This window comes from Hippopotamus amphibius, chromosome 1 (genome assembly GCF_030028045.1).
Source record: "Hippopotamus amphibius kiboko isolate mHipAmp2 chromosome 1, mHipAmp2.hap2, whole genome shotgun sequence".
Lineage (NCBI taxonomy): Eukaryota > Metazoa > Chordata > Mammalia > Artiodactyla > Hippopotamidae > Hippopotamus > Hippopotamus amphibius.
In genome coordinates this window covers 13,890,570-13,903,520 of record NC_080186.1, presented here as the reverse complement: position 1 = coordinate 13,903,520, position 12,951 = coordinate 13,890,570, and the positions used below count along the sequence as shown (strand labels likewise).

Sequence of the window (12,951 nt, the reverse complement as noted above, 5' to 3'; positions counted from 1 at the left end):
TCTGTATAAATTTCTGAGTGATTGCAAGTGTTGGGTCACATGATAAGAAGGGCTGTGGTGTTTGGCCAGTGGCCTCAGGATTTTGGATTTCCAATCCCCACCCCAGGGATCAAACCCATACCAGGAAGCTATAGGGAGTTCACAAAAACACCAGCAGGGGTTTAGGCCCCTAAGATCAAGAGGGGTCCAAGCAGCCTGGAAGCCAGGCTGTCTCAAACAGTTGCACTTAGCACTTTTATTCCTTCTTTTGGTAAGGTGTCACTGAGCCCCTGCCCCAAGCCAGGTCCTGGACCAGACACTGAGGACACTAGTGTGAACGAGACTCAGGGAGCAGTCAAGGCCTTGACTCTGATATGCCGGCGGGGCAGGAGGACAGGAGGTAAAGCCTTCCCTGTCCTCATAGCTGGTTTGTCTCCTGATGATGCTGGGCTGGCCCTGGGGTATCACAGGGTCCATCACATGTTGCCTACACAGTCATGAGCGGGTTCCTTAAACTCTCTAAGTCTCAGTTTCCTCAGGTGCAAAATATCAATAGTAACTTTTCTAACCCACAGGGTTATTTTAAGAAAGAAATGAATTACTGCAAGTCAAGTGCTTATAGCAGAGTCTGACCAACAATAGGTGTTAGTGATTATTTTTCAAGGAGCGGACTATTTCTGAGAAGATCCTCCTGTGAGCTGGCTTGTAGTGACCCTCTTACAGATGATGGGTCCTGGGTCCTGGTGAGGACCTAGGTCTTGTGGGAATAGCAGGGGGCAGAGCACCAAGCCCCCTCCCTGGTCAGTGCCCCCAGAGGGACCCCAGTGCCCTGGTTCTGGCAAAAACAGAACCAGAACCATGTGGCTGAATGATAAAGGATGCAGGATTTGGAGTTAGGCAGACCTGGGGTGGTGTCCCAGCCTCTTTCTCTGTATGATCCTGGAAAAGTTAGGTCACTTTCTTGAACTTTAATTTCCTCTGCTATAAAATGGTGATAATAGTGTGTACATTGCAGGACTGCTATATCACTTGTGTTTTGCTGAGTTCCAAACCACTCCAAATTGTAGTGGCTTAAACCCACAGCCTACTCTTTCACTCATGAGTCAGTGGATTGGCACTGTCGACTAAAAAAAAAAATGCAAAACCTAAAAGTTGAGAATTATGTTTTATTCGGTGGACCAAACTGAGGACTTAAGCCTGGAACACAGCATTTCAGATAGCTCTGAGGGACTGCTCCAAAGAAGCAAGGCGTGGGGGCAGGATATATAGGAGTTTTGCAACAAAAATAGATAGTCAGAACATCAAAAGATTAAAGAAAACCAGATATCTTGAGTTAAGGAATTTAGTGCTTTTCTAAGTATGGGAAGATGCAAAGTCTGGGCTCATTGAAACCATTCCTTTGATATGCACCTCCGCTATCTGGGGCCAGTATCCTGTGCTTCTCATTCTGAGTCTCCTCAGGGTGTACCTTTAGGGGTGGCTGCAGCAGCTGACTGCTAAATGGGGGGCATCTTGCCTCCATCCTGAGTTCCCTCAGAGCTGCTGTAATGTGATGGCTTGAAGGCTGTATCATCCTTTGTTTACTGATAGGCAGGCAACACCTGAATGGCTTCAGTCAGGTGGTCTGCTGGGCTTGGCTGGGCTCACTTGGGCAACTGTGGTCAGCTGGTGCTCAGTGGCTCAGCTGTTTGGCTGGCAGTGGACTGGGGGAACTGGTAAACCGGTCACGTGTCTCCTGTGTGTCCAGCAGGTTAGCCTGGGCTTGTGCAACTGGTAGAAACGTCAGGGTTTCTAAGAAGCACAAGACAGTAAACCCAGTGCCCAGGCTATTTAAAGCAAGTCCCATGGCCAGATTCAAGGGTGGAGAAATTAATGGGAAGGGGAGAATTTGGCCAGCTTTGCCATCTACCAGGTAGTTTTGAGAATAAAATGAGATCATATAAGCACAGCACCTATTAGCGCTCAATTAGTGCTCAATAAACATATTGACAGTGACTAATTTCTCTCTTCCAATTTTTTAATAATAACAAGGTAGATGTTAGAACAGATATTAATTAGCAACTTTTAATTTTTGTGAAGCGTCTTGCCTCCGTTTCCTCCCCGTATCATGAGGATAATCACTTTCAGGCAGCGATGACTCGGGAAGGATTAGATGAGGGAACGATGGTTGACTGTTTGCACAGAGCCCCGTGTGGGGAGTGAGGTCGTTATTATTATTGGTGTAAGATCTATGTCTCTCTTTCCTCCCTCCTCACAAAAAGGCGACCGGGACTTGATTGCTTTTTCATTTTTGCTTTATTTTGACCCACATCCCACTCTTCAAAAACCCTGAGTCTCGGAGCTGTTTGTAGAGACTCGCCTTCAGGCCGTCCTTGCTCCTGGCTCCCCAGCTGCCTCATCTCTGCTCCCTGAAGACACCTCCTCCCTTTGTGTTTCATCCTCCTTCCTCCACCACAGCCTCCCGTCTGCCTAGGGGGCTCCTCCCGGCTGGAGCCGCAGCTTCAGGGGTCTCTGAGGGTGAATCTGGGGCCACAGGGCTCTTCCAGGTAAGGCTGATAAAGATGGGAAGGGCCAGGCACCTGTCTGTGGCTCAGAATGTCTGCAGGCCAGACAGTACACGGGCCTCCCAGGTGCTCTGAGGGGCTCTTGCCGCCCATCTGTAAGAGAAAGGAGCCCCCCCCACCTTGCACCTTCTCAAAGTTTCCAGGGGCTCCCAGAAGCTTCCGAAGCTCTTCACTGCTGTCAGATGCACTGGGGAAATGCTTAACGCTTTGAGCTTGGGAAACTCAAGTCAACCAGTCACTCACTCTGTTAGAAGGTTGTAGAGGCTTGTCTCAAAGCCTGGATGGTCTAAAATATGCATAACTTGAGCATCCTTCCCCAATCCCTACACCTTGTTAAACAAGATGGGGCCTCTTGAACTTAGATGTCAGACAGCCTCCTTCCTTGGGAGCCAGGGCACTGAGAACGGGGACTGGGAGTATGAGAGGTCCCTCCCCCCAGCTGGCTCAGAACACCCTCCCTGCAGAAAATGTTGCTTCTTCTGAGACTGAATTTGGAGCAGCCCCTGGGCCAGGTGCTTTATACACGTTCTCTTGTTAGTCCTTACAACATCCTCTCGAGGCTGGCAGTAGCAAACCCATTTTACAGATGCAGATATGGAGGATCATAGAGCTTAAGACAATTCCTTTTGAGTTCCAAGTTCAAGGATAGAACGGAATTGATTGGTTGGGGATGGACAGGGATTAGGGGCAGCCCAGGAGGCAGCTGAAGCCAAGTCCTTGGCTCTGTGCCTCATGGTAGGGGAATGGAAAGGGCATCGGGCTGGGAGTGGGCAGGCCAGGTTCAAGGATGCTTTTAAGGAAACTAGGGGCCTTCTGGACTTTGCCATGGAGGCAAGTTTCCTTGAACTCACCAAGCCTCAGTTTTCTCACCTGTAAAATGGACTTGTGAGGATCAATGAGGGGAGGTGTAGAAAGCGAGGGGTTCAGTGTCTGGCAAGTGCAGAGCAGGGGTCCTTGTCTTACATCCTGGCTCCACGAATCCCACAGGACAGGAGGGTCTCCAGCCTTGCCTTTCTCACTGGTCATTTCGAAGGGCAGCTCTGTGCCCTACAGTACAAGCAGGGCCCATGCCCCAGCCCCAGGCAACTGCTGTGGTTTTTGTGGTTGTCTCAACAGCCAGCTCTTCCAGACAGAAGCGAGGCTGAGCTCTTGTAAATATTGATGGAAGCCTCAGACGGAGAGGAACGCGAAAACAAAGGACGTTTTATTTATGATAGAAAAAAGAAACCAACAGAAAAAAATCTACAGGCCCGAAGGAGGGGAGGGAATGTTTAAATAAACCGTGGCAGGTCCACTGGGTGGAATATTGTGCAACTATTGAAATGATGTTTACCGAGGGTTTGTAATAACACGGGAAAATGCTTATTCTATAAAGCTAAGTGAAACAAGCAAGCAACGGAATTGTATATTCAGCATAATCACACCTAGGCAAAAATCAAACCACACAAAAATCACACATAGGAAAAGCAGACCGGAGGGACCTGCACCACAGCTGGGGGTTTGTCTTTGGGTGGCGAAAGTGGAGAGAGTCTTTATACCTTTCTCTATTTTCCATTTTTTTTCTATAACGGCATGGTTGGCCTAACATGCAAAGCAACCCAAACTGAAGTTTTTTTTTATTGGTTTTTTTTCCCTAAAGAAGAAAGAACTCGTCGGGAAAGCAGGACAGATGACCCACGGAGAAGCCAAGGGACACACAGGCCACTCCGAGGCTGATGGCTAGAGGGCAACAGACTAGGCTATTAAAAAGGTCAAGTGGAAATCCTAGGCTCTGGTCCCATGGAGCAATGTGGGCTTGCTGACACCCAGCCACACATTCTGGGCTGGTGTGTCTGTGTTATTTTGACCCTTACCTTGAAATGTGCAAACTCGGCTTCTTTCTTGGGAATGTAGCTTACCTCCACCCAAGGACCCTCTTTCACAAATGTTGGTGTAATGGGATTCTCTCTCTTACAGGAAAGGCTAAAGCAGAATATCTGGGCTCCTGCCCTCTTTGCACACCAAGATGGAGCGCCTGGGAGGCACCCCTGCCCTCCCCCGCTGGCATGGCCAAGCCATTCAAGAGGCAGAGCCAGCCCTCCCAGGCCCTGGGCCAGCGCTGGTCTCTGCAGCTCGCAGATTTCCACTCAGGGCTATGCCCAGCGTCTTCTTATCAGGGAGCCTGATTGCACAATCCCACTTCCCTGCCTTCTCTTTCTTTGCGGCCTGTATGCAGTGTGGGTTCTATTTGTTTATGTATTTGTTTTCTTTTAATTGCCTGTTTTCTACAGCTAGAATGTGAGCTCCATTAGGGCAGGGATGTGCTGTATTTCCAGTACCTGGAGTAGCACCTGGTTTAAACATTCTCTAAATGAACCCTGACCATCCGAGCCCCAGAGGTCTTTGCAGGCCCCCTGAACTACCTTGTCCTAACACGATGGCCCTGACCACCCTCATCTGTAAAGCCAGCTCTGGAGACCCAGGCCAGGAGTGAGAAACACACTAGCTCTAATCTATTGGTAATGACTGCCTGGGGCCCCATGTGGAAACAGTTCTGAGGCCATTGGAAGAGCTAAATGAGAAAAGACACGGTGATCGGTTAGTGATGTCTGCCATGGGACCATAGGAGAGAGATGAGATGTGCAGCATACTTGAGCCCAGGCCCAAGTCTCAGCTCTCCCTCTCATCATGAAGCCCACGTCCACCACCACTGGGTCTAGAACAAGCTCTGCTGCCTTATCCCTGATCCAGGTCCCTAGTCCCTGCCATATGTCTGCAATGGGCTTCTGGGAGTTTTCCCAGAGTGAGCCCTAGCTCGCCCTTGGCTTGGAGCCCTCCCCCACACCCTATCCAGCTTGGTTGAGGTCTTGTCCTCTGCCTGGATCCTTACCAGAGACCTGTCCCAGGACTGGATCTGGTTGTACCTGCCCCAGCTCCCAGATGGGGTTCTCCTCCTGAGTAAACCCTTCTCCCCTGCCTGGCATCACATCTCTAATCCCCCTAGGTCCCTCGGAGGTTCATGCCTGAGTGTTGACTCTGATCTTGAGCATGGCCTTGGTGGTGGAGGGGAATGGGGAGGAGGTCACTCTCCCCAGGCTCCAGCCACAGTCCCAGCTAACTTTCCTCCCCCAGCCTCCAGTTTAGAAATAAACTAAGCAGCCTCACCTCCCAGATCCTAGAATAGGGAAGGTGGCCTTGTGTGGTCCAAGAAAAGGCTTCATCTCTGTACCAACCTCCTCTCATTCTTTATTCCAATCCTGCATCTTCCAAAAAGAACCCCCCCTCCCCAGCTCAGCCCCAGCACGTGCAGTGAACACAAGCTCCTGCCAGGATCCCCGGGAACTTGGGAAGAACTTTCTCTAGGTGCTCATTTTTATCCCCCAGGCAGAGAAAGACACAGATGGTCCTTCCGATTTTCAAGATAGGGATGCTGAAGTCTGAGCATTCCTGTCTCCCCTCCTGTCAGCCTGCCCTGGTGCACCTCCCTTGTCTGCTTCTTTCCTCATGCCACTTGTCACTTTAGAAGTAGTCCTGACTCCCCTGGCTTCTGACTGGACCAAGAGCATCGCTGTTCTCCTGTCTGTATGTGCATCTCCCTTGCAGATGAAACAGGAATGCGGTAATAGATTGGACCAGTCTCTCTCCCCTCCCTCTGGGAAGAAAAGGTAACTTCCTGAGGTTGGAGGGTTTCTTCCCTTTGAGAATTCACTAAACCTGATGTAAAAGGAGATCCCAGCCTCCTGATGCACCACTAGAACCTTCTAGTTCCCCAGCTCCATCATAGACCTGCCCCTCCCTGGTCTTCTCCTGTCTGATGAGGCAGACCAGGTAACTGCAAGGAACAGGGAGGGCAAAAGATGCCATTTCCTCTAACCACCTGAAGGTCTGACTGGTAGTGGCTGTCCCTGGCTCCCAAGGTGAGGGCTGGGTTGCGTGGGGAGCTGTATTGTGAAGGGGTCTGAGATCTGGGGAGAGGGCAATGGTCAAATAACAATGGGTCCAGCAGAGGATGGTCCTTGGATCACGTTTTTTCCTCACTCTCATGAAACCTTGTATTCAGAATCAATTGTATTCTCAGTAAACCCTGCAAGAAGATATGCCTTTACAAATGGATGCTAAAAACGGAGGTTTCTCCTCCTTCCAGTATACTAGAATTGCATGCAATGCGAAAAAGTGGAGTGGGCTTTGGTCAATTTACTCTGCAGGCGAGAGTTCCCATAGGCATCTCCAACTTTAGCTGTTTTGCTTTTCCAACCATCTCTCCCTCTGGCTGGGCCCCCTGGGGCTCTTCTGAGCCCCTTTCTGGTCCTGCTGGAGCCACCTCCCTTGATTTTCCCCATCTGTGTGTCCCTGGTGCTTCTGGGAACCTTGGAGGTTGGGGCTCAGTGGCCAGTGATTAGGAAGAGGCCCTGGCAGCATATAGAGGGCTGGCGCAGATCAGGTGGAGTCAGCTTGAGGGGTCTTTGAGGGTCAATTTGCCCCTGGAACTGTGACAGTGATAAGGCCGTGCTCCCAAACTTTGCTGAGGTCCTGGCATCCACCCCTGGCCCCCCAGTTTAGACCTCAAGAAAGGTGGTGGTCATCCCTGCAGACGTGAGTGCCCTGGGCCTCAGAGCACCAGTCCCGAGTTCCATTTTCACACTGGGCTCCTGCAGACCAGTGAGGGCAAAGACGCTGCTAAGAAGCCCAGCCAGTGGAGGTGGCAGGATTGGAATTCACCTCTTGCTGGCCAGATTCCTGGGCCACCTGATTTCCCATCAGGAGAAATGGCCCATGGAACGATGGGTAGGGGATGATTTTCGCCTCTAATTTTGCAGAAGGAGCCCAGCAGAGGGGCCACTAGACCCTGGTCTGGGGTACGTCAGGGCTGGGCAAGGTCAGAACGGTAGGCAGGAGGGTGCCCTGCGGGGAGGGGAAGCTCTGCAGCTCCTCGGGCACAAACCTGGGTGAGATGTAGTCGGCCAGGAAGCGGAGCATGCACTGGCGCCCCACGCAGTAGATGAGGTCGTCCACCACGGCGCACTGGAAGGCGTCCGGGTAAGGGGTCCGGTACGTGGCGCACTCGTACCAGAAGCGGGCGCTGGCGCTGCAGCGGTACACGCTGATGCCTAGGCTGCGGTGGAGGTCAAAGCGATAGAGAAAGCCTTTGACCGCCACCATCTCGGCCGTGCGGTCCCTGCTGCCCCCCGTGGGGCTTGCCCGCCAGCGCTGCTCCTGGGCCGAGAAGCGGAGCAGCAGGTAGCGCAGGGAGCCACCGGTGACAAAGATCTCTCCAGCACACGCCGTGGCTGTGTGCGCCAGGGCGAAGGTGTCATTGGGGAGCGGCGGGGCAAAGGTCCAGCGGTCCAGGCGAGGGTCATAGCGTTCTACCGTGTTCAGACACTCACCCCCGATGGCGTACAGGTGTCCGTCCAGGACCACTAGTCGGCAGTGTGGCCGGGCCTGGTTCAGAGGGCACACCTCGCTCCAGATGCCCGTCAGCGGATTGTAGCAGAAGACGCGATTGGAGGGCTGGCGCCTGGACCCCTGGCAACCGGACACCACGAAGAGATAATTGAAGAGGCTACAGATGGCACAGCCCCGGGACACAGCCTCGGGGGGCAGACAGGCCAGCAGGTGCCAGACTTCCTGCTCATCGTCATAGCAGTAGAGGCTGCTGGAGTCTTCCTGGGGGCACATGTCGGCCACCACCAGGTGCTTGCGGCCCCGGAGCCGTCGCTGGAGGATCAGCTCCCGCTCTGCCCCGCTCAGGCACCCGTAGATGTCCGGGCTGCGCAGGACCTGGAGGTAGTTGTCACTCATCACCTTGTAGGCGGCTTCCTTCAGGGCCTCCAGGTTCTGCCGCTTGGCAAAGGTCAGCACCTCATAACAATTGCCCAGATCCAGGTGGACATCTGGGGCTGATCCAGGGGTGAACGGGAGATGGAAGAAATTGGTCCCAGCCACAAAGTGCACGTGGGGCTTCTCGCTGCCTCCAGCTGAGCTGGACCCAGAAGGATCCCAGGATATGGGGCAGGTGGGCGGGGCACTCTGGTCTGGGCAGGATGGAGGGGGGTCCCCAAAGCCATCGATTTGTAGCTGAAGCTCCGGGTTTTCCATGATCTGAAGGAGGCTCTCCTTCCTGCTGAAGACATGTGTGGACGGTGACAGCACAGGCTGGGGGGAGGCGGCTGTCTCTGCTCCACCTACTCTGTCATCGGCCGGGTCTCCGGAGGCTGCCCCTGTTCCCAGGGGGCCTGACACTGACACAGGGGGTGGAGCCTCAGCCAGGGCTGCTGTTCTGGGGGCCAGCCTGCCCCTGGAGGTGGCCTGGGAGGTGGATTCAACGTAGTAATCGTACACCTTACCCTTCAGCCTGGGCCTGACCCCCTCCACCTTCTCTGATATGAAATTCTCCTCCACTCGAAGCCGGGCCACGGATGAGAAGGTATAGGAGGCATCAGTGGCTCCCTCCTGCTGACGCAGGGCCAGGCCCATGTCCGAGGCAGCCTGGAGGGCCCCAGCCTCTTCCCGGTGGACCCCCGTCACGTGGCTGAAGATCCAGCTCTTGTTCATGTCACTCTCGCCTTCAGTGTGGGCCGCCCAGCACTGGTGGGGGGATTCCTGCTCACCGGCCCCTGGCGGCTTGGGGGGTCCATTGTCCTTCCATAGAGCCTGTTCACCACCCACACCGTTGCCGTCCACTGCAGCGAGGCCAGCTGGGGGGCTTTGGGCTTCACTGCACCAAAGGGGGTGATAGGGCCGCTCGGGCTTACCTCCAGCAGCTGTTCCGGCTTCCTGGCCACGGCACCGAGGAGTTGCCAGGTCAGAGTCCGGGCACTGCCCACCCTGCTCCTCACTAGCCCGTTTCCTCTTGGGTTCCCCAACCTCTCGGGCTTCTGAGTCTGCCGAAGAGGCTCCCGCTGCCAGGACTCCAGAGCCCTCCGGATTCTCCCAGCCACAGCCCAGCGATACTCCGGCCCCTTTGCTTCCCCTCCGGCGTCTCAGGCCCCACTGTGGCGCCCCGGAAACAGCCGCCTGGATGGCAAGCTGCCTGGAGCCCTTTACCTCCTCCTTGGCCTCAGCCTTGGCGTTCCCGCCCCCCTGTGGGGCCGGGCGAGGCCTTGACTTGTACAGCCTGTAGGCTGCGGTCACCAGGAGCAGGGCAGCGGCAGACAGCACCACCTTGCCCATCAGCTGCATGTCCAGATGCCAGTCCTGGGCCTCTGCTCCTCCTCCTCTGGGGAGCATGTTCCCAAGCCGACCTGGGGCAGAGGAATGTGAAGAATCCGATTAATGATTGCCCAATAGGGGACGGTTCCTGGTTCCTGCTGGGCTCACAGGAGGGGGTTCTGGGCTGGCTCTGGCCGGCCGGCCAGGGGAAGAGTTAGAGCAAAGGTGACTTTGAGCTGGCAGAGGGTGGCCAGTGGGCTCGGCGGCTGGCAGGTCGCGGTGGCTGGCCTCCTTGGATCCTTCGATGCTTTCCCTGCGAGTGGGAGGCACCCGAGCCAGCAGCAGCTGGAGGGGGTTAGGAGTGTCCAGCGGGCACACAAAGAGGGAGGAAACTCTTGACCAAACAGTCACCCGATGCCAGGAAACGTACGGGGTTGGTGATCATGTGTGTGTGTGTTCTGTTTTCTCTTTTGCAAATCCACTGGGCTGGGACGGTTGGGTGTGGTGACTTGTGGGGCAGGTGGAGCTGTGGCAGGTGTGGCACGAGATCCTCCTGGGTCTGTTTGCTTCCTGTTGACATCGGTTGGTCCCCACGGTGGGGCCCACAGTCAGCAGCAGGGGAGGCTGAGCCGGGCACTGGAGCTAAGCCACCTGACCGGGCTCTTGAATGACTCTGCCCTCCTTCCCTGCTTGACAATTTGATGAAGAAAACCGGCCTTCACACAGCGTTAGTACCCAGATCAGGGACAGACATGGGACACATCCTCTCTCACCAAGTCAGACAACCTCATACAGTCAGAGGCCAAGGGAGACTCACCCACCCCCCATCTCACCAATGCTGTGGGTTCCAGGTTGGGTCCACCTGGCTCTGTCACTTACCAGCTGTGTGACCTTGGGCAAGCGACTTCACCTCCCTGTGCCTCAGTTTCTTCATCTGAAAAATGGGGGTAACAGGACCTCATAAGGTTGTGGTGAGACCAAAATGGGTTAATGTGTGTAAAGGCCATAGGGCTGAGCTCCACCTTGTAAAAGCTTAGTAAATGTCAGCCATTCTTCTTCCTCTTCCTCCTTCTCATCGTCGGGGTCATCGTCACTCACATTAATTGTCATCAGCTGGACCTTTGGAAGCACAAGTGTGATACTGCCTCTCCCCAGACTGAGGTTCTTTCAGGGTCCCCAAAGGCCAAGGGAGGGGTCTCAGCCTCATGTTACCTGTAGGGGCTATTGGTGCCCAGGCAGGTGGTTCCGGCACTGCGTGGCCCCACTGTTTCAGGGACACTTAGAGTCTAGGTGGTGATGCCATCACTCTCGATTTCTAAGTGTTGGCATTTAACTTAAAAAATGAGACTAGAAACCACTCTGTGGAGGAAACACATGTTTGGAGAAGTTTGGCTCTGAAACCTTGACTTTAGGAGAAAATCGTGACTCCTTACGATGCTGTTCACAGCCCTCCACGCTGCAGCCTGAGTTTACCTTCCAAAATCATCTCCTGATCACTGCCATGCATGCCTGGCTCTGGGCTGGGGCTCAGACTGCCTTCCTGCACCTTTGCTGGTCCACATCCCTCCAAACTTCAGGGTCAGGTCAAAGGCTGCCTCCTGTGCCTCCTTCCCGGTGCCTCCATCCTCCTGGCATCATCTTTTCCTCCTTGTTCTCTTGTTCTTCTACTTGCCTCTTTTAGCCTTCATCACATGGATTGTGGCTCAATGTATGCACTGCTGTGCTGGATTCCGAGTCTCCAAGGAAACTCAACTCTGGGGCCCGAGGCACAACTGGGACAAAAGCCAACATGACTGTGCCTTTCCTCGGGAAGGATGGGGATGGACACTCTGTCTGAATCTCATCTACTGTTCACTGCCCCATCTGGGAGAGATGCGGTTTTATGGCAGCTCCAAGGTTACGTCAATTTCCCTGTAAATGGGGACATCAATCTTTTGTTTCCAGACTCCAGAATTTTACAGACCTGAATTCCCCCAACAGGTATGACTGCTCCAGGAGTCAGGTGTTCTCAGCTTGTCCTGTTGGTGACCTGCAGCAGGATTTCCTCGCTTTCCATCATGGTCAAAATAGTGATTTATGATTATTGTTGGAAAAGCAGATTTCCAAGCTCTGCCCCCAGATTTTCTGGTTCAGTAGGTTTGGGGTGGCTTCCAGGTAACCCTCATTTTTCATCATCATCTTAGGAGATTCCAATGGGTAAAGGAACGGAAAGTAAGTCAGCATTTTTACTTGTCTGCTGAGAATTCCTCTTCGCCCCTAGGTGGTGGGTGAGCAGTGGCCCCCAGACCGTCCAGGTCAGTAGCGAAAGGGGAAAGGAGGATGAATCCTGGGTACTTTGCATGAGTGAAATCATCTCACCTTCCCAGTCATTCACAGAGGTGGGCATTGTCCTTGCCCTCATTTTACAGGTGAGGAAACTGAGGCTTGGAGGGATGCACTGTCACTGGAGGTTGTCAGTGGCAGAGTCTTGATTTATAACCAGGTGTCTCCAACTGCAAGGCCCATTTGTCTTCCTCTGGGAAGGACAGGATGAATTATAAAAGGGATGAAAAATGATTTGTCCAGTGGTGAAATCAGGGCATTGGGGACTGATGGGGGCCCTCCTGCCCAAGGGCCAAGCTACCATTCTAGCAGTAGGGGCAGCTTTGGGACTCCTGTACACTTGGAGAGGGAGACTTGTGGCGTGCCCCCCTGGTGTGCTGTGACCTGGCATTGTCCTCTCAGATGCAACCAAGGGGCAATGTCTCAGCCCCTTTGGTGGGCTGCCTCCCATCGAATAAAGGCTTTATACGTCCTGGAGCACCCTCCCTATATTTATAGCTTAAAGCCTTTGAGTCTTTAAGACTGAGAATCAGACTATCGCTCTTTCCATTTGGAACTATGCTTCTGGGTATTAGATGTGGCCAAACCAGGTCCCTGTGTGGCCAAGGGAAAGTGAAAGGCCAGTGGGAGCAGAAGGCACAGTCCCAGTCCCGGGGAAGGACTTACATCCAGATCTGGAAGATGGTGCATATGCCTGAGATACGATCAAGCCACAGAGTATCACAAAGGAAAAATTTACAAGGTGATGTGTCGACAGGTGCTTATTGACAAAGTACAACCAGACTATTGGATGGCCAGGGAGGCTGGAGCAAGGGGCCTCAGAAGAGAGGTCAGAAAAGGATTCCAGAAAGAGGTGTTTAGCATCGAGTATTGATAAAAGAAAGAAGCGGCATAGACTGATTGGCTGATTGACAGGACAGATATTTACAAGATGTTTACCATGTACCAGGTGCTG

The 12,951-nt window shown here is 53.5% G+C and overlaps 1 protein-coding gene across 1 annotated transcript; it reads right to left on the bottom strand.

Moving 5' to 3' along the window:
* Nucleotides 1-7,361: 7,361 nt before the first annotated feature.
* Nucleotides 7,362-9,752, bottom strand: KLHDC7A (kelch domain containing 7A). The gene has a single exon (XM_057747278.1). The coding sequence runs from the start codon at nt 9,750-9,752 to the stop codon at nt 7,362-7,364; it is 2,391 nt and encodes a 796-aa protein (XP_057603261.1).
* Between the last annotated feature and the right edge of the window lie 3,199 nt (nt 9,753-12,951).